The sequence below is a fragment of the Triturus cristatus genome, chromosome 12 (assembly GCF_964204655.1).
Source record: "Triturus cristatus chromosome 12, aTriCri1.1, whole genome shotgun sequence".
Classification (NCBI taxonomy): Eukaryota; Metazoa; Chordata; class Amphibia; order Caudata; family Salamandridae; genus Triturus; species Triturus cristatus.
In genome coordinates, this window is record NC_140595.1 from 141696420 (window position 1) to 141718289 (window position 21870).

General features: G+C 47.1%; 1 protein-coding gene across 1 annotated transcript in view; it reads right to left on the minus strand.

Moving 5' to 3' along the window:
* The window catches only part of LOC146772915 (semaphorin-7A-like), a 295594-nt gene extending 278278 nt beyond the window's left edge, over window positions 1-17316 (minus strand). Inside the window, exon 1 of the mRNA XM_085639536.1 lies at window positions 16641-17316. Coding sequence (XP_085495662.1) covers window positions 16641-16776 — 136 coding nt within the window. The 5' untranslated portion in view covers window positions 16777-17316. The remainder of the gene's footprint in view (window positions 1-16640) is intronic.
* Between the last annotated feature and the right edge of the window lie 4554 nt (window positions 17317-21870).

The following is a 21870-nucleotide window of genomic DNA, read 5'->3' on the forward strand; positions in this document are numbered from 1 at the left end:
TATCTAACACTTTCCCTACTGTTGCACTCACTGGAGTTGGAATAGTAAACTTAATCCCTCCACTATCCAACACTTACCCTACTGTTGCATTCACTGGAGTGTACGCATTACGGACTTCAAGTCCTGTCAAGCATCAGTAGGACTGTGCAAAGAGCATACGCCCACTGTGGGGCTTGTAATAAAAGAAACCGGAAATGGAAAATAATGCATATCTCGTTTGTCATCTGTGCAGCCCAGGATGAAGGGGTTTGTTAACCTCGAAACGCGTCTGCAATTTTAATGAAATGGGAAGCAGGAGGGCAGGCTGCAAGTCAGAGCCGGAGGGCAGAACGTTGTCGAGTGCACTTGGAATGCTCAGGGCAAATTGTTGATGAATAAATATATATATATATGTATAAATTATTATGTTTGTGTGTTAATCTTTTTTTAGTTTTCTAAAATGTATATTAAATGTAATTTATTTTGTTAAAATCAATATTTTTTCCATCAATATTATTGAGTCGATATTTTTGTACTTACCTATTTAAGTATGGAAGTTGATATTTTTGTAGTCTATGGGCCATATTATCAAGAATGGTGATAACATTATCGCCGTTTTAGTGGCAGGAAACTGCCGCTAAAGTGGCGATAAGGGGCTTGATTATATGCCCTTGTGAATTCCAATAGAAGCCCAGGTTTGATGTCCTTCACACCAGAACCTGGGCTTCTATTGGAATTCACAAGGGCATATTATCAAGCCCCTTATCGCCGCTTTAGCGGCAGTTTCCTACCGCTAAACTGGCTATAATGTTATCGTCGTTCTTGATAATATGGCCCTATATTCTATATTTTTAACATGGATATTTGTGTCATCGATGTTCTATCAGTGAACCTTTGGACAGCTTTAAAAAATAGTTCTAACTGCAAAAACATAGCATGTGTACATGGTACACTGGAGAATGCTACCCTTTTTTATTCCAGCTTCTGTGTGTCCACAAAGAGGGCAACATAGCTTTAAATTTACCTTTATTCCACCTCGGACAATGCTGCCTTTCATTTGTTATATCACACAGCTTTAAACAATATTTGCGACTGCACCTCACCCACAACCTAAGTGTTATTTTCAGCTCCACTGTTCCAAAAAACAAACTTCAAAGACATACTTCTGCTGTACTTTTAAAAACAAATGGCATTCATTCTTAGCTCAAGCACATGCTATCACATTTGAGTAACTACTTACCTGTTATACACACACTGTTGCATTCCATTTCCTTTGAAATAACAACATGTACTTTCCACCTCTTTTCACTTGCAATATAACAGGGGAAATATCCTTCATCTTTTTGACATATGCATGTTAATTACTTTGTACCATTTCCATCAATTCAAATTAAATTATTTCATTTATTAAATGTAAACAGTCCTTTCCAATAAACATGATGTGTATCTACTATCACACTACCATTTATACGCCTTACTTATTATCTACCTATACCCATCCCATTTTCTATATTAAGCACCACCAACTCCCCCCCCCAAAAAAAAGTGTGGTGTTCACTATATCATAATACTTTTTAAGACAGCCGTTTTTCGGGTCGCTACTTCCCTTCTTTTTCACATTTTGATTCAAAGCTCATACCATCCCTCACACATTAATAAATAACAAAAGAACAATAACTGGTGCACAGCAATAGGAATTAGGTTGTTGAGATCTCTGAAGAAAATCCTCCATCTCCTCCGTGACTCCGCCCAAAAAACGGTAGTCCAGGCATTAGTCATATCTAGACTGGACTACTGTGACATTCTTTAGTTGGGCATTTCCCAATCGCGGTTGAACAGGCTTTCACGGGTCCAGAATGCGGCAGCTAGGACAGTGCTTGGACTTCCTAGACGCGCCTCTGTTAGCCCTGCAATGAAGAAACTGCATTGGCTGTCAATGTAACATTCCCTTTAAGGCTCTTTGTTACTGCAATAAGACTCTTTCTCTTCAGGGCCCCACCTATCATCAGTGTATGTTCACTCCCTAGCTTCCAATCAGAAATCTTAGATCTACTACTGCAAACCAGGCCTCTTCTCCAAAATTCAAAAGACCCAGAATTGGTGGCTTTGCTTTTAGTCAGTAGACACCAAAAATCTGGAACCGTTTACCCTAGGAACTCTGGATAGCCCCCTCTGAAACAATCTTCCGAAAAAAGCTGAAAACTTGGCTTTTCAGATCTGTCTAAGTACCCCCCATTCAGTGTGCATCTCTTCTTTCCATAGTCAGCCTCCTAGCACTGGGGCACTTCGTTGAAGTAGCCATGCGCTTTACAAGTAGCATTATTATTGTTAAAGCTGCAGCTCCATTTGGGTGCCATTGTCTTTCTGTTTGTGAATCGTTTTCCTCCCTCAGTCATATTCTTCAATCTTTTTGGCAGCTGGCTCCTCCAACACCTTCCCTTGCGGAACAATTGACTATACCACTTGCCCTGCTGTTCCTCCCTGCTCAGATAACCCCTTAATTCCTCCAATGTGTGCCTTTCTGTAAATCCTGGTGGCACTGAGATAGCTTGTTTTTATGCCTCTTCTGACCTCAAGGCCATTTGTAAAAACAAGAGCTGACTGCTCCGCAGTTTCCCACCCACCTCTCCCTCGACCCAGACTACAGTGTATCCACCCAACACGTCTTGCTCCTCCCTGCCCTGGTCACACCTTCACAACTGCTGGCCTTTCAACCTGTTTGTGGCAATGAAGCAACTTGTTTTTGTGCCACTCTGACCTGAAGCCCATTTAGAAAAGCAAGCTGTTCCTGGGGTTAGATTTGCAGAGGCCGCACCCAAAGGGGGCCTCGAGGGCCAGCGCCATAACAGCCGCCGGGGCCCCGGAAAATCCGGTTTGGGCCGCTATAGAGCGCCCAGAGGCAGGAGGGGGCTACCCTGTGCGGTAGAGAGCATGCCAAAGAGGCGCCGAAGCACCAGGTCAATGGGGGGGCCAGGCGACCTTTGAACCCCGAATGGGGGGAAGCTGCCTGCATGGTAAACGGCAATGGGGGGTTATAAGGCCCCGCTCCCCACAGCACTGCTCACTTATCGCCATCGTGGAGCTGGGGGAGTGGCGCACCAAGAAATCACAAGTTTTCCATGGGGGTAGAAGCTGGTGACGTCAGGGAGCGGCGGAGTCAACTCAACAGGCCAGTGAGGAGGTCCTGCTCTAAGACCGAGGAGTCCGGAAAGCGCAAAGCAGAGGAGCCTGCCAGCACCATCATCGTTGCTGAGCAAGACTAGAGCACCATGTGTCCCAACCTCCACGAGGATCTGCACCCTGGTGGGAAGCCTCTGCACAAAGCGGTCGGCGACTGAGGTCGGGGCAGCATAGGAGGAGCCTCGGAAAAGCTAAGGACCCAGCCAGCTCAGTCGTCGTTGCAGCACAAGGCGAGAGAGTCGTGTCACAAAACTCAACGCTCCCCCAACCGCCTGGAGGATCGGCGTCACAGGGGCAGCCTAGAAGGTAGTGACCTGTCTTGGCCAGGGGTCACACTGTCGTGTCCCGGGGGGAGCTTGCACCTGGAGAAGAATACTGAGCCCCAGACAATTGTTTCGAGCCGACGGGCGCTAAGTGCCTGAGCCATCATGCACCTGCACTGTCGTCAGGAAGACGCGTCGTCGGTTTCTCAGGCGGCATTCTCTTCTATGAGCCTGCTGATCCACGCTCCCGCCTTGGCCGACGCGGAGACAAGAGAGCGGTAGTAGAGAGAGGGAGCAAGAGTGGGAGGTGGAGCAAGAGCCTGACGGACGGCACCCTCGTCTCCTTACAGCCATCACAGCTCACAGCAGCCAGACGTGAAGACGAGGAAAGGGGACATGCCGGGTGAAGCAGGAATGCCCACCGACAAAGGGGAAATCACGTGGCACTGACAGGCTAACACCGGCACTCTGCTTGGAGAGCACAGGATTTGTTAAGAACACCTATGTTCTGGTTTTTGGCCTGGGCAAGTAGAATTATAGAGCAAGGGAATGAAAAAGGCAAACATTTGGTTCATAAGGTGAGCGTCAGCACCCTGCAAATCTAAAAAAGAAAGAGAGAGGGGGAGCCTCAAGGCATTACAGAGGGGGCTGGAGACAGCCCAAAAGATGGATGATGCGACCCAGCCTTCGTGCAGCAAGCAGACCTCGCACCATAACACACAGCATGGAGAACCAGAAAGCAGGTGAACAACCAGGAGAGTTGGGAAGCTTGTTACAGCAGATCAGGGTGGCATCTCAGGTACAAGGGACAAGCTGGTTACACTCACACCTGGACAAGGACGCCGGTGAAGGAGCAAGCAATCAGTGGATGGAGGGACCATTGGAGTGCAGTAGCCTCCTAGCAACCAGGAAGCGACAGAGAGCTGCAGCCGGAGCACCAAAGAAGACGGTGGCTAAGAAAGGGTGCAAGAGGGCCGACCTGCCGCCTGCAGATATCTCGCCAATGAAAGGTTCCAGCGAGGAAACAAGCCACACAACAACAAGTGGTGAGCATATTGGTGTGATTGTACAAGAATGCTTAAATTGTTTTGCACCTTTGTTGCTCAAGAGCCTAGGCATGCAGGGGCTTGGCACAACGAACACACAGCCTGAAGGGGGAATCACGGGGCTACACTGGCACTTAGTGGATCCAGGTCTCTTGCGACAGGAGCGTTTACAAGGGCAACAGTCAAGACCTGCCAGCGGGACAGGTGGGTCCGGGCTGTTAGGCAGCCAGGGTATGGAGGAGATAAGTGGGGGAGCTGGGTCCCCTATAGCGGCATGGGCCAGTGCAAGCATGGTGAGCAACCCAGCTGAGAAGGCCAAGCCCCAGAGGCATACGCAAGGCCATCACCAGGTCCAGACTCAATTATCACGAAGGCTACCGAGTTGGCAAGCCTCATCCCCTTAGCAGTAAAGGAAAGGATATGGAGGAAGGAATTTATTGACATCTTCTCACTATTAGAGATACAGGTAGATGGTTGGATCTGACCACATGTGATAAAAAAGAGGAAGATAGGAAGGACAGGAGAAGAGAGAGGAAAGGAAAGGAATTTTGACTACTCCTTAGATGCATTCAGAATCATGGCCTGCATTTCAGTAGAAAAAAATCCCACACAACGCAGCAGACCTCTGGCTGTATGAAGCCAATATAAATGGGGCACATAGACAATTCCCAGGGGATGCATGGCTGGAATATGATAAAGGTTTTAGACTCAAAATGCAGACACACCCCGAAATGGAATGGAATGGAATGAAGGGGATGTATCTGGGTTCATCCTCAAAATGTTGGTAGCGAAAGAGGTTAGGGCACGGACAGGGAAGAGCAAGCAGCCCTTTCGGGGCTCCTCTTACAAGGGGAAGGGGAAGTCCTTTCATAGACCCAAGACTCACAGCAACTGAAGACCGCCACCCACCAACGGGCCAGCGGCCATCTGCTGGAAGTATGAATCCAACTAGTGTGCATGGGGGACCTCTTGCAAATTCCAACACATATGCTCCATCTGTGGGGTTGGGAACCCAGCAACAGGGTGTAGACACAACAAGCAGCGAAGGGACAAGAAAGAGAAAAAGAAGAAGCACTAGCACAGAGCCAGGGGTGTCGGGGGACAGAAGGAAGGGAACAGATGTTGGTTAGCCGAATCCCCCATCAACACACACCAGCTCAGGAGGCTAGCCAACAAATATCACAGGTAGGACGCTGCTCTGCTAGTGAAGGGGCTTGAGGAATGTTATGTAATACCACTTGATGGCCCCCTACCCAAAGGAAACATAAAAAAACTAAAATCAGCTCTACAACATACAGAGGTGGTTCGCCAAAAAATAGAAAAAGAGGGATTAGTGAACACCCCCTTGGGGGTAGTACCTAAAAAGGAGAAAGGTCAGTTCAGGCTTAATCACCACCTCTCCTTCCTTGAGGGCAAGTCAGTGAACAGGATTAGCCCAGAGGCATGCTCAGTGGGTTACGCAACGGTAGATGACACTATCGACTTAGAGAGGGTCAGAGGCCAGAGACCCCTCATGGCAAAGGCTGACATTGAGTCTGCATTCCATCTCCTCCCGGTTCACCCGACTAGCTTCCATTTGTTAGGTTTACACTGGGAAAGGGCATCTTACTTTGACAAGCAATGCTAATGAGATGTGTGGTGTATTGTGCGTACTTAGAGCAATTCAGCTCCTTCCTGGAGTGGCTTTGCATGACCGGCACCCCACTGGAGGAAAGCTGCACTACCTAGATGACTTCCTGTTTGTGGGTCCCGCCAGGTCAGCGGAGTGTGGTGACACACTAGCTACAATCAACGAATTAGCCAGGGATTTGGGTGTACCATTAGCAACTGAGAAAACTGTAGGTCCCACTAACAAACTCACTTTCTTGGGAATTGAGCTTGACTCGGTCACAGGAACGTCCAGACTGCCCAATGATAAGGTTAAGTAATTCAGATAAGAGATAAGGTCCATGTGCGGCAGGGGAAAGGCTACCCTCCACGAGCTTCAGGGGCTGATTGGAAAGCTCAACTTCGCAGTCAGAGTCATTTCCGCTGGTCGGGTCTTCGCCAAGCGCCTAACACAGCTAACAGCCAGGCTCACGCACAAACACCACCACATCAGGCTGGGGGCGGGTGTCAAGCGTGACCTGACCAAGTGGGACACGTTACTAGCAGATTTCAACTGGCTACTGATATGGAGAGATAGCTGGGTGACATCCAGGTAGATATCCCTGTTCACGGATGCTTCAGGGAGCACAGGCTTCGGGGCAATCCTGGGTGACAAGTGGTGGGCGGGGCAATGGCCAGACAGCTGGCATAAGCAGGGCATTACCAGCAACATCTCGTTTCTGGAGCTGTTTCCCATTGTAGTGGCCCTGGCATCCTGGAAACGGGAATTGAGGAATGTGAAACTGATGCTTTGGTCAAACAACAAAGGGGTGGTGCAGGCAATAAACAGAGGGACAGCCAGGTTCCCTAACACACTAAGATTAATGCGTCAATTGGGTAAATTGCAGTTGGAGGGAAACATAGAGCTGAAGGCAGGCCATGTACCAGGGTGGAGAACGCAGTGGCAGACGCCCTTTCAAGAGCACAGATGAGCAGATTCAGGGAACTGGCCCCGGGGGCAGACAGGGCTATGACCCCCTTCCCAGAGGACTTATGGGCCCTGGCAGGATGGACCTGTCAGTACTAGTGAACTAGGCCCTTACCCCGGAAGCGGCCAAGCGGTACAGGAAATACGTAAGAACGGTGATGCAAATAGGGGCACTCCATACACTGGGAGATGCAGGCGAGACAATGAAGGCATTTGAGCAGTTCATACATTGGGCATTGACAAGCAAAAGGTCTAGATCCTGGGCACAGGCCCACCTGTCAGCAATAGCTCACTTCTCTAAGATAATCACTGGGCAGGACCCCACCGCCTCTCATTACATTAAAGCAGCAATGAAGGGGTGGAAGCGCACGGAGGGAGAGAAAGCGGATACCCGGCGATCTATAGACTTTGCACGATTGACTCTGCTCATAGACACACTTCAAGAAATTGCAAGGGACACATTTGAACTAACTCTTTGGGGCATTTAGACTTGGCGAACTCGTGGCCCTAGCAAAAAAAGGCCGGTGGGGCGATGCCTGCAGGCAGCCGACGTCAAACTCAGTGCGGCAGAGGTAAAGCTGCTCTTGAGGCAGAGGGGCATTGGTACGGCTGCATTGCATCAAGGATCCCAGACACTGCGCAGTCTGCTGCCTCCTAGCATGCATGGTGATGCGACCCACAGGGGAAGGCCCACTTTTCGAACATAGCGATGGGACCCCCTTAACCCTTTAACCGCGGCGTAAAATCCTCCGCGGTGCGGGCGTTTCTGTGCGCGGGTGGGGCCGCGTCGACCAACGGACGTGCGCAGCACTACAGAGGTAGTGCTCGCGACGGCCGTTGGCCGACACACGCAGCGAACGGGTTAAGTAAATTTCAGTTCACAACAGTCATGCGCCAAGCCTTGAGCAGAGCTGGGCTCCCGGCAGCCGCCTTTGGCTCTCATTCATTTAGGATTGGGGCAAGGACCTCAGCAGCCCAGCATGGGATAACTGAGGGAGGGATGAAGGCCATAGGCAGGTGGTGGTCCAAAGCATACAGGACATACGTGAGAGCCCAGTTATTGAGAAAGACTTAGTGACATGATGACAGGGGTGTGTGTGGGGCTCAGCCCAAGGAACATCGGGCTGCCTGGCATTGTTATTGTTGCCTCAGCTGGAAGGCGCCCTCAGCTGGTCTGGGTGGTGGGCCACTCATTCATATCCCGGATGCATACATGGTGGCAGCGCGGAGGTCACAAGCAGAGGGGCAGGCCGGTCGACACATGAGTCCCATGGTGGGGTCGTACGGGGATGAGATGGAACCAGCTGCCAGTGACACTCAAGGAATTGCAGGTGGAGGCAGCATGGCACCCCGACGTCTTGATATTACACCTCGGGGGAAATGACCTGGCCCAGCTGGGGAGGAAGGCACTCCTCCAGGACATCCAGGCAGATTTAACGGAGGCGGCCGGGTGCTTCGGTAGCACCACCATCACACGGTCAGAGTTGATCAGCAGGCGGGTGCAGCAGGGAGTTGAGTTACATAAGGCAGTCGAAAACTCAAGAAGGATGCTGAATATTGCCATATGCAAATTTTGTTAGATCAATGGCCTGGAGAGCATCAGGCATGGCCTCATCAACCCAGGCCACCTGGAGTTTTATGGGCATGATGGGGTTCACCTATCGGAAGAGGGAATGCAAGTGTTTTGGGCCAACCTGTGGGGCGCAATGGCAGTGTCAGGCTGCACCTATTAAAATAAATTTTAAAAATCAGACAAAGCACGGGGGAGCTGCCGGAAGACGTTAGACTCCCGGGCCTGGTTCTTGCAGAGGTCGCCCCCAAAGAAGGCCTCGAGGGCCGGCGCCATAACAGCCGATGGGGCCCTGGAAAAATCCGGTTTGGGCTGCTATAGAGTGCTCAGAGTCAGGAGGGGGCGACCCTTCACGGGAGACAGTGCGCCAAAGAGGCGCTGAAGCACCAGGCCAATGGGGGGGCAGGTGACTTTTGATCCCCCTAATGGGGGAAGCTGCCTGCATGATAAACAGAAATGGGGCAGTTATAAGGCACTGCTCCACACAGCACGGCTCACTCACCGCAATTGTGGATCAGGGGGAGCGGCGCACCAAGAAATCACAAGACCCAACCACCCCCACTTAAGGAACAGCAATGTTGAAGTGCCTAACAGCAGGTGAGGCGGCGGTAAGAGGTGGTACAATGGCTGGTTATGGAGGCACACCGGCAGGGCGTTGTGTGGGAGGAGGGCCACTCACTTTGGGATGGCTTATGGCTGGGTGAGAAGGCCCGAAAAAAGGGTAGCAAATGGAGACGGCTCACAGCCCAGACCCGCCGGGCGGCCGGGCATAAAAGGGACTAACACAAGGTAGCAAGTTGGGGCCTAACTCTGGGGAGAGGCTACCCCCCTCCACACGCAAGGGGCGTGGAAACCAACAGAACAATTTTATGACTCCAAAAGTGGCAAGAAATGATTTTTGCCTTCAAAACAGTGGATCAACAAACTGTCAGGATTGTTATGAACCTATGATGGGCAAATGATTTATGATAAGCAATGTATGACAGTCCGAAATGATGATTTAAGGCAAGGGACATAAAATTATGACCAGGGCGTCGTAAGCGAAGAAGCAATTAGACATGTTATGCGAATAAAACTGCGGCCAACAACGACCATAATACTACAACACATGTTGGCTGTTTATTGGAGGTACACATGTAAAAAAGTTGCATGCTATTTTGGGGTGGGCACAGTGCGGGGTTATAACTATACTCTGTTGCCTAAGCTGGTAGGAGCCTGTTTTACAGGCTGCAATTCCATCTGTCTGTCTTTCCTTCATTCCTGTCTGTGTATTGTTTTTCACCCCTTTGGTGGATCCTTTTCCCATATCTGCTGCTATTCCTCTTCACCTGCTGTTTGTTGTTTCCTTCCGGCATTTGCATTAGTTCCCTCCGTCCGGTGGGTGCTCTCCCCTTCTCTACTCCTTGTGCGTGACAACTGCTCATGCCACCAGCTCACACTCTTGCCCATTGGGCACTTCTATACTCATTTAACAGTCTATGGATTACTAGGCCATCTTTGATCTATTTTGGTGTACATGCACACAGTACCCTTTCCGTACTCAGGCTAGGTTGGTGCTGTGTAGTTGCCTATATGATTTAGTTGCAACAATAATTATAATCGGCTGGGTGTGGTGGTTTACTGGGCCAATGTGTCCACTCTAGGGAACCTGTGTTTGACCTCATCGTCACAGGTTCATATCCCGGCGGGTCCACATAGCCTTTCATCCTTCTGTGGTCGATAAAATGAGTACTATTGAGTTGGGTAACAATAAACGTCTGTTGTTCAGCGCCAAGATACCCGTCGCAGTGAACGTGCGCTTTACAAATACACATCATGTTATGTTATCATATATCTATCTCCCACAGCTACCACATCACATTTCTAGGCACTATGCCAAAATAAGAAAATAACAATTATCTAGTCACTCACGTACAACATCAAAACACTTTCCACATAGGATCACAACAAATGCACATCTGCCAAGAAATCCCCAATGGAGTAGCCTGCTGCCCATTATCAAATGTGTTTCAGTAGTCCAAATAGCGGTGTGAAGCGGTAAATGCATCAGTACATATAATATACACTGTGCTATACATTTCAGAATTCACCATTACTTTAAAAAAGATTGGCCTATTTCCACCTCAAACGTCAGGCGCAAAATATGACGCAGATGATTTCTGACATTCTTCAACATTACAGGCACAAATATATGCTTTGCTCTCGCATTGGTGGCACCTCTATCTGAATAGAACTCTTGTATGTCCAAGCCCTGTTTCTAATATTGACGTCCTTCCTAATATTAATATTCTCAGCTCACCCACATCCGACTGAAAATATCGATGATGCTGCAGTTTATGTTGTGCTGACGCAGCTCAGGTGGAGGAGAGGGGAGGGGGCGGTTTGGGAGGTGCACGTGTGACCGTTTTTCGACTTGTATAGGTAAATTCTGTGCATGAAACACAAGTGCCCACTATGGTAGGACTGAGGCGAGGGAGATGGACAAACTAAGCAAAGGGCAGAGGATTATCGAACAGCTTCTAATCAGAAGGTCTACCATCCCCTTTCCCTCCTGCGTCATCCTCTCCGTCCGGCAGCATCCGGCGAAGCCCTGCCGGCGCCCAGGCTCACTGCGCCACTGGTGCAAGGTGGTACCCGCTCTGCTGCAGTCAGCTTCCGCTCACGTCGCCAGTATCTGCAATGCAGAGAACGCGGGGGCCGGGTGACCTAGAATAGCTGCCCCTCTGCTGGCTGCAGGAAAAACACGAGCGGAGTGGCCTCGAAGAACACGCAGTCTCGCGACGCTCAAAACAGAAGAATCTCCTGCAAAGAGGCGCGGGGTTTTCTTCCCCACCCAGCTGTCTAGACCGCCGACAGCACGCGCAATCACAGCTGCGGATGACCTGCCTCGCGCTCTCTCGGTTCTTTGTAAACGAATTATGACGTAAAACATTCAACTGCAAGTGTTTTTTCCCTAGCACTTGGAATTGACGTTCAGCTTTCTTGCAGTTTTTTTCAGCAACGGTGTAATAATGCATGCAGCCCACACTGATCCGCAAACCCTTTATTGCAATATTAGTGTTTCTGGTATGCCATAATGGTGTTACAGCGCCCATTTGTGCATTAATTTTCTCATAGCGCTTTGATGTGGGGTCTGTCTGAGGGTGTTGGTCAATGAGAGGCAGAGGGTGTGTCTTTGGATATGTAATTGACCCTGTGAGTAAGTGAGAAGTGCCATGTGTTGATGGTTGTTTTTCCTGTCACTGGGATTTGTAGGGGGGAGGGGGGGCCTCTGACCTGCCGCCCAGACCAGTGTGGAGTTGGTATTTGTTAAGATTGTCTTCGCAGGGCGTGTCGCAGTGGGGCTGTGGTCCTCCGACCTCCGTCTAAAACTGAGTCAGCTGTGGTGTCTATATGTTATTTTTTGTGACAATCAAAGCTATTCTACTTATAACCAACCGTAAAACAAGAAGGTTTTGTGATGGTGTGAGAGGAACAGGCGGGCTCAAGGTAAAATCGAGAGGTGGTCAATTATTTAGAACCAGTGTCGGAAGATGTGATGATCTGTCCAGTGCAGGTATGTGGAAAGAGTTCTGCTGTGGTCAGAGAGAGTCCAAGAGCGTTCACCAGATTATAATTATGAGGATCGCAGGGGGTTGCAGAAATAAACACGATGTACGAGTAGAGTGTATAGCACACGTGGGATCTAGCTATTGGGGGTGATGTTGGAAAAGATTTCAAACATACTAAATGAGGGTAGTCTGCAACCAAGACAGCTCTGCAGTGCGCGCATCAATCCCTCCCATACCCAAGTCAAACGACATGGCTATTGATTTCCATAGATGGTTCATGCAAAGCCCATCGCCACCAAACTATGCCGGCACCAAAAAGCACAAGCATCAAAATCAACCAGACCAGTGTCCATCAGCACCAAATTCAGACACAAACAGAGGAAACTACACAACAATCAAATGTTACTAGAACCAAGCTTCAGCAATATCAAACCCCACATGCATCCAACTACACAGCATGAAACTCAGTCAGACTCCCATCTCATTAAACTCTACCAGCGTCAAACTCCAGCACACCTACATTGATCTCCACCACCATCACACTTCCCAAAAACCAACACAAAACAAATCCAGGAACAAACTATAGTTGTATTGAACTACATCAGAACCAAATTTAATCACTAAGATACCTTCTCACCAACTAAGTCCACATGCACCAACACCAACCATGACCATGTTACCATTGTGTATTTTGCTTGCTACAAAATACACTAGATTTTTTCACATCAAACTCCATCAACACCAAGCTCCCCCATATCCATCTCCAACCCCAGCAACAACCAAACTCAGTTGTACACACACAAGTCTCCACCCACATCAAACACAGCAGTCCACAATCCAAGTTTACTACCAATGACGTTCACCAGCTGCAAACTATGCCTGAAAGTTCCACTGCAGTTTAACTCCACTAGTGCAAGCACACTCAAAACCATAACAAACAGCACCAGCAGTAAACACTATACACAGATCAAATTCTACTACAAGGACTCTCTATCGACAGCAAATTCCCAAACACCAACTACAACACAAATGTCTACCAACATCAGACCTCCCCTTAGCCAGGAACAAGTTCTGCTACATATTCACTGAAGTGCACAGAAACAACCTTCACCAACCCAAAACACTGGTAACTTAACACTTCACCAGTACCAAACCACAACCAGTACACAATCACATCAAGCTCCACAGAAGCTTACACTGCTAAAACCAAATTTCAGTCACATAAAGCTCCAATCAGTCAAATCCTATTTACCACAATCTTCACCATTACAAACACAGTCACAATACATTACACTTACTACAAACCTTACTATAGCCAACCTTTAATCACATAAATGTCCATCCACAGTAATATACACTATCAAAGCATATCAATATCAAATTCTTTAACCAATCTCCATCAGAAACAAACATCACCAGTCGCAAGCTGCAGTGGCACCAAGTATTCCACCCAGATCAAGATCTGATCAGACCAAATTTTACCAGTGTCCGACTCAGTTTACGTTGAGCTTCAAATGAACAAACTTCACCACTACTCAACAACACTGTAACACATTTCACAAATACCCAAATCTCACCAATACTTAACTCCAGTAATTCCAAATCCAAACACTAACTTCACAATTCCACACCAATATATCCCTTAGTACCCACAAGAACTCACAAATACACAACTTGACAAACTCTACCATCATCATTTTATTCATCGCCTCCACAAAGTCCTTCCAGTTTAAGTCAGTCTGTCACAAATCTCTCATTCATCACACCGCACTCCCCAGATGTAATAGTAACAGCAGATTGCTGTACGGTGACATTCTTGCATTACCCCAGACACCACACACTTTGAAATACCATATACAACTGAAGCTCATATCCGTCTTCGCATATCAAACCAAATTTGCACTTAAGTTCAAATAACCACACAAATAGCAACTTTGACAACCAGACATTTGGTCAAATATATGTAAAATGATCACCATTTCAAAAGTGTAGTAGCCATATTGAAATCCTATCACACCATGCCAAACTCTATCAATTCACGTGCAATCCTCTATTTATTTTCATTTTATTTTCAACACTTATAGAGCGCGCTGTCACCCAGCAGGCATCCTGGCGCTAACATATGTGTGCCCAGCTGGGCTCATGCTACGGGGGTCTCATCAGAATAGTAGAGTTATTTATGCACTAGGAAAGAGCCATGTCTTTAGTCTCTTCCTGAACGTAAGAAGATCCTCCAGCTCTCTCAACTCGAATCGAAGATCATTCCATAGTCGGGCAGCAGAGGTGCTGAACGCCTGACCTCCTGACTTTCCTTTTTTGAATCTTGGCACCTTCACCATTCTGGTGGAAGAGGAGCGAAGGCTCCTAACAGGGGCATACCAGGCAAATTTCCTCTGCAATAGTTTAGGTCCAGACCCATGCAAGGCCTTGAAAACTATGCAAAGGGACTTAAATTGAACTCTTTGCAGTATAGGGAGCCAATGTAACTCCGACAAGGCCATGGAGGCAGAGGAACGTCTAGGCCTCCTCAAAGCTAGCTTAGCTGCGATCGTTTGAATCCTCTGGAGCCTCTCAATCAACTATCTTGGAGACTCCAGCAGCAAGGCATTACAGTAGTCCAACCTGCTTAGGATGGTACTTCGCACTACCAGTGCTCGAGCTTGAGCTGGCAGGACCCGAAGGATCTTCCCAAGGGCTCTGATAATAGCAAAGCAGCTCCCCACGGTTTTATTTCCTTGTGATTCAAGGGTCAGTTTGTTATTAAACATGATTCCCAGATTCCGTACCTTCTCCGCAGGGGCCAGTGGACTGGCTGTGGCTAATGGCCAGAAAGTAGTGGGAAGTGACTCTAGCTGCATAACCTCTAACCTTACACACAGCAAAGCAGAGGTATACTCATATCAACCTACACAATCGTTAAATACTTCAACCAAACTGAGGGAAAGATATGGAATCGATTCTGGCTGAATTATTGGACCCAGGAGACTTTAGTTCTACTTTTTAATTACTTGACCACGTTGTGTGACCATGGGCCAATCATTTTATTGACCCATGCCTCAGTTTCCATGTCAACCAAAATTGGGAGCCCTGAGAAATAGGTTCAATAATGTACTAAGGTCTGTCTGTACAACTAAGCGTATGCACGCCAAACCACCTTCTGGTTTATATCAACATTCAAATACATCCGTGTCACAGTTCAACCATAGGCAAGCAGGAATAAAATTCCATCAATGGCAAAATGCTGCAACACTTCACACTCAGCCATGCCCACATCCACATGCACCATGCCAACATCACACCAAAGGCATCCCCAGTTCCAAATGCTCCCATGCCAAAGAAACTACACACACATGTCCATTCCCAACCAGTTTTGCTAAACTCCAATTCTTCCTAGTGCAATATTTACTATAGCCATTTTAAACACATCCTCGCTGACGACAAATCTAAAACCCAATTATGCTTAGTTTCAACTGTAAACAAACAAAAAGTCAAATCCCAGCAAAACGAAACTCTGACCACTGGCATGAATCTCTAATCACAGCCATGCCAACTCCAATCATTGCAATGTCTTCTTCTGACCTTTCGCAATGGTAACTTGCAACTCTGTCTGTGGCAAACAGCAACCATAGCCATATCAAACTCGAACTACAACAACACCAAACATAACAATTACAATATGCAAAACCACATCACTGATACCAAGCTCAGAGATAGAACTGCAAAATCTTAAACTCACCAGCTATGCAGTAGTGATGCTTAGATACAGGGCGGCGACCCACAGAAGCTTCAAGCACACCACTGTAAAATTCCCCCTGCACACATGCCAAACTTTGCACACAAGTATAAACTCTAAACGCAGCTAATAGAGAATAGGCATGCTACGTCAAATTCCAACACACCATGAAAATCTGCTACCATACTCACAATCTCCAATTACAGTAAGACCAAACGGAAATGACACCACATCAAACACTAAGCGCATTGACTTCCCACCAAGACCACACACATTCCAAGTACGTTATTGTCCACTGTACAACAATCTGAGACCACAACCTCCCCATCACCATACCCAGCTGCAACAACCCACCACACATGCATCGAAACTAAACATCAGTCGCATTCAACTAACTGAAGCAATACGGTGAAATTCTTTCACACAAGTGAACAACGATGACACTAAATTCCTTTATACAAAGAGAACCACATGACCAAAGCTCCACCCAACTTCCTGCACCTAAATCGCCACCATATTCATTTCACTACAAAATAATTCCATAGAACAAAGGCAGAATACCCAAAAAACATTGAAAGCACCAACCAGTGGACCAGCAGTCCTATGCAGCAGCACATCAACTCCCCACCCAGACCATCACTGCCTGCCAAATCGCACAAGCATACAACGCACTGAAAAACCAACGACACACTCCAAATGAAAGTGCAGCCCCACATCTAAGCACGTGTCCAGTGGGGTCTCACCTTTCTGATGCAGTTTAAGGCGCGGGATCTTCTCAGCAGAAACCAAAGACAGAATGGACAATAGGAAGCAACGCAGCAGTTTCATGTTTCCAGTCGGAAATGCGCGGTTAGTTTTAGCAACGAGTTCCTCAAGCATCCAAGGTCCCAGATCAGAGCATCTGCTGTCAAGCTGCTTCCCGCTGCTCCAATGGCTGGGACTAACGCATACCCTGCTGCGTCTTTGCGTGCCACACCCACGCTCCTCCCGACGCGCCTCCCACCTCTGCCCCTCTTCTGCACTCTCGGCTCTCTTTGATGGCTCCCTCTCGTCCCTCCACTGGTATGATACCTCCTCTAGATTACTGGCGTTAGCTCCTACTCTCCCCACCCCTGGGACCTTATCCTCTTCTCTACCCTTCCGTTTCTTCTGCTCTCTACCTCTGTTTATCGTCCTACCACATTTTGTCTCATCTTCTGTCTCGCCTCTCTCTCTTTCTCTTTTCTCCTACCTCTTTTTCTTTCCGTCTTTTTTCCTTCTATGTTGATCTCCTTTTCTCTTATCTTATCTCCTTGTGTTCTTTTTTCCTCCTTTGCTCTGTCTCCTTGTCTGGCTCTCTGTAGTTTTTTTTTTTATCTCTCTCCCCTCTCTTTCTGAATCCAACTCCTCACTTCCTCTGTCTCTTCCTCTATGCTCCAATCTCCTCCTCTCTTCCTCCACCTCCTTTATGTCCCTTGCTCCTTCTCTCTATCCCGATCTGCTCTCTGACACTCTGTCTCTGTGCCCCTGTCGGCCTCTGTGCCTCTCTCTATCTGTTTGCTGTATTGCTCCTCCTGCACCGCCCACAGTCTCTACCTCTGTCTCTTTAAGTATTATTTGTAGCTGATAGTTCTGCTACTGCAGTTCTCCCTTAGTCACTCTCTCTCCCCATCTCTCTCCCCCTCTCCCTCTCTCGCCCTGCTCTTTACTTGGCAATCTGCTGTCTGCTCACATTTTTCCTGTGTTTTACTCCCCCTCCTGCAGCATCAGAAGAAAGTCCTCTTTGAAATTCCTGGGTCTTCGGGATATGAGGAATTTTATTTCAAAGTATTGCAGTGTGTACAATAAAAAACGAGGGGATGGAATCAATGGATTTTTTTATTCATTTTTATTTATTTAATGCGTTTTTATATAGCGCGGACTTTACCCGAAGGTGTCAGAGCGCTTCACAATAGGAACAGTAATGATACATAAGGAGAAAAATTACAAGTGAGCATGTTACAAAATCAAACGGTGCGTTACATGAGGCAATAGTGACAATTGTGCAAGTATCAAGAGCAAATAAGATACAAGAGGTAGCAAACGATACGTTACAAAAGGAAAAAGTGACGTGTGCAGGTTACAAAAGCATACAAAGTACACGTAGAGGTAAAAAATTGCAATAAATGGCAGACACTCAAAACATTAAAACACAAGTTACATTACATGAGGCAGTGGTGGCCGTTGTGCATGTATCAAAAGCAAACAAAATACAAGAGGTAGCAAACGATACGATGGATCATGTAGCCTAAAGGTTAGGGTGGTCGACTTCAAATCTGGGGAACCGGGCTCAAGTCTCAGCAACGACGCTCATCATCCTGTGATTCTGGGCAAATCACTTAATCTCCTCATGCCTAACAAAAATGAATGTGTCCTTATGTAACGCAACTGGTGCTCGTGTAAAGAGCTCTCCTACCTGATTTCGGGTCATGTTCGTGCTATATCAAGCTTTGGCAAGAACTCCCACAAAATTGGGAATATTTGGCAATGATGCATAAAAAAAGGCAGCAGTGGCCATGAAACCTACACAGTTGTTGCCATTTTATACTGCCCTGATTGCGCCAAGAAAGCACTAGTGCTGTAGCCATGTATCCAACATTTTTATGGCCTTGTGCGTCAGACGAATCAAAACGAATAATGGGTTGTTTAAGAACTCTGCACCATTCTATCAGTGCTTTTTAAATTTTGTGGGAAAATGGAAAATATGTCATTTTTATAAAAGTTCTGAAAACAGCGTGTCGGTAAAAAAAAAAACATAAATAAAAACAGAGATCCGCCAGCCACAAAAAATATATATCCAAAATCCTGGGATGAAAGTGTTGCAGGGATTCTGCTCAGGAACAGAACTATTCTTGGGAGCATAGAACATCAGTGTGTGGGGACTGAGCAGGGCCGGACGGCCATAGTGGGCACCGGGCCTTTTCCCGGTGGGCCGCTAGGTTGGGGGCCAGTTTTAGGTCCTTGAGGGGCCAGTTTTGGGCCCTTGAAGGGCCGTTTTTGTTACTGGGGCCGGCAATATCAGCCCCCTGTAACAAAATCAGCCGAAACCAGCCATCGCAAACTGCTCGGCTACACCCCTCCTACCCCAGGGGGGGCCGGCCGAGCACTTTGCCAGGGTCGGTTTCGGTTCCCAGTCTGACCCTGGGACTGAGTCACCATACCACCTCATTATCTATGAGTCTGAGTCCGACTAGCTATAGTGCCTTACTTGCCCTCCTATCATTTCCCAAACAGACAAGTGATTTGGTACCCCAGAACACAACACTCTCGACCCTCTCAGGGATCGCGGTAACAGGACACACCCTTTTTCTCTCCCACTCGTACTTGTCCACAATAAAATAAGAAAGAGACACAAAGGAAGTTTACAATGTTTATTTAAACGATCGTGCTCTAAGATGCAATAGTTGCGCCACAATTAGAAAACAAATACATGTCAATAATGTCATTACCATGGTTAATAAACCGTATACGATAAAAAGCTCTGTCATCTTATCTGACAGATCTGCCTAAACCCTCCCATACTACTGAAGCTAAACGTTTATAGATGATAGATCCCTGGGTCTAGTGGCGGACCCCGTACCTTAGCATAAATAGATGGATGTCCTACATATCAGCTGACGCAGCACTCTTGTCTCAGGACCTTCGCTCTGTATATGTGTTTTTAGAACCCCTGTTTTTAGTTATATGACAAAATATGGGTATTAAAAGCAGTAGCTGCATGTGTAGGTGCAGGTGTCTGACCAGAGAGACTAGCAGGGGGCTAATGTTGTTTGACCTTGCGTAGGCTGTTCAGACTAAATCCCAGAAAAAGAGTAAAATACCAAAACATGTGCTAGTTCTGAGTGAGAATACAATGTGGCACAAAGGCAAGAGTGATATTTAGTAACATGTAGACAATAAAAGTGGCCTACAACGTGCACAATTAGGCTAACATAGGGAAAACAAAAATGGGAAATACTCAACAAAAGGATCTAGACAAGTTTAATTCCTAGCCTATGGAACGTTCTCAAATTCAGTTCTTCCACCCAGGACAAGACAGGCTTCTAGAGAAATGTGTAGATTTCCTTAAAGGGAGGTGATTTTTTTAAAAGGGTGAGACGGCTGGGGCAGAGTCATGATACTGTGAAAAGACAAAAAGAAAAGATGATGGACGGAATGTTGAACAAATCAAACATTCACCCCCAGTCACAGATCTGAGTTTTCACCCCCAGTCACAGATCTGGGTTACAGCCATCATTTTTTTGCTCGCCACACCTTTCCAATTTAGACCCAGCCATATGCAAATTAGTCTTGATCCTGCTCCCCATGAAAACAGTCCAACCTGAACTGCCAAGCCAGGTCCTCCCTGGACCAGAAGCAAGCATCCTGGGACCGGTTTCAGGGTATCACCCCTCATCAGCCAGGCTAGCTTGAATCTGGTGGCATAGCGAGCACAGGACCCACGTTTGGGCATACCCTTCCCACTCAGGGCGACAAATGCAAAAAGAACAGATGATGGCAGGAATGCTGAACAAATCAAGCATTTACCCCCAGTCACAGATCTGGGTTAAATCCAAATGTTTTTTTTGCTTGCCATGCTTTTCCAGTTTAGACCCAGTCATATGCAAATCAGTCTTGACCCTGCCCCCCATGGAAACAGTCCAGCCTGAACTGCCAAGCCAGGTCCTCCCTGGACCAAAATCAAGCATCCTGGGACCAGTCTCAGGGTATCACCCCTCATCAGCCAGGCGAGCTTGAATCCAGTGGCAAAGCGAGCAAGAGACCCACGTCTGGGCATATCCTTCTCATTTAGGGTCACAAATCCAAAAAGATCAGATGATGGACGGAATAGTGACAAAATCAAACATTCACCCCAGTCACAGATCTGGGTTGAATCCATAGTTTTTTGCTTGCCATGCGATTCCAGTTTGGACCCAGCCATATGCAAATTAGTCAAATCAGGGTTGCAATACTTATAGTGGGAGAGTTCCTGCACTTTTATGTTTCCATTTCAAGCACTGCTGACATAGCACTTTGGCCTTGATTACAAATTCAAGCCTCAATTCTGAACACTTTGCAAGTTAGCCAACATGAGCTTTCACAGTGAACGGGTTACAAATTGTGTGATATTTATCACACACTAACCGTTTTCCCGTAACTAATTCCTGTGGTGTCAAATCTTCTATTGAGTTAAAAAATCCATAAAAAGGCAAAACATGCAGAATTTGGTGAATTAAAATGATTTTGCACGCTATACCCCATTTCCAAGTTGAAAGCTGTGAATACAAGGTATTTTCCAAACTCAGCAAATAGGTTAGACCGAGGAAATGTTTCAGTTACTTACCAGTAACCTTCCTTACTCCTAGTCCTGTTTGCCCTCATCCTGTTCATTACTAATGAGGTGAACCCACCTCACAAGACAGAAAAGAGAACATGGAGTGCTTACAAAAATGTCCCTCCCTTACAGCATTCCACCTGGAATACCAAGCTCCCTCCCAAACCACTGAAGGTCTTGAATTTCAGGCCGGAGGGAGGAACGTAAACAATGGGGCGGGTACAAACAGGGCTAGGAGTAATGAAGATTACCGGTAAGTAATTGAAGCACTGCCTCCACCTCCTTGTGTCCCTGTCCCATTCATTATTTATGAGGAATACCAGACAAGACCTTCAGATCATAATCATAAGGAAATCACATTAAAATCAGAAATGCTGCCAACAGCCATAAAGGTTTTAATGAAAACAAAATAAAGCAAAATCTAGAGCAAAGCTGAATCCTAGCAAAAAGTTCTTATGGGCATGCAAACCATTCTGAAGTTGTTAATGTCATACACACGTGCTCAAACCTGCCCACGTATCTGCACCTTTATACCTCAGCAATGGAAACCCCCTGGCCTCAGCCCAAGAGGAGGAAAGACTTCTAGTAGAGCGGCCCTTATCCCACTTGGAGAGAGGGTACCAATTGCAGAATAAGCCAGG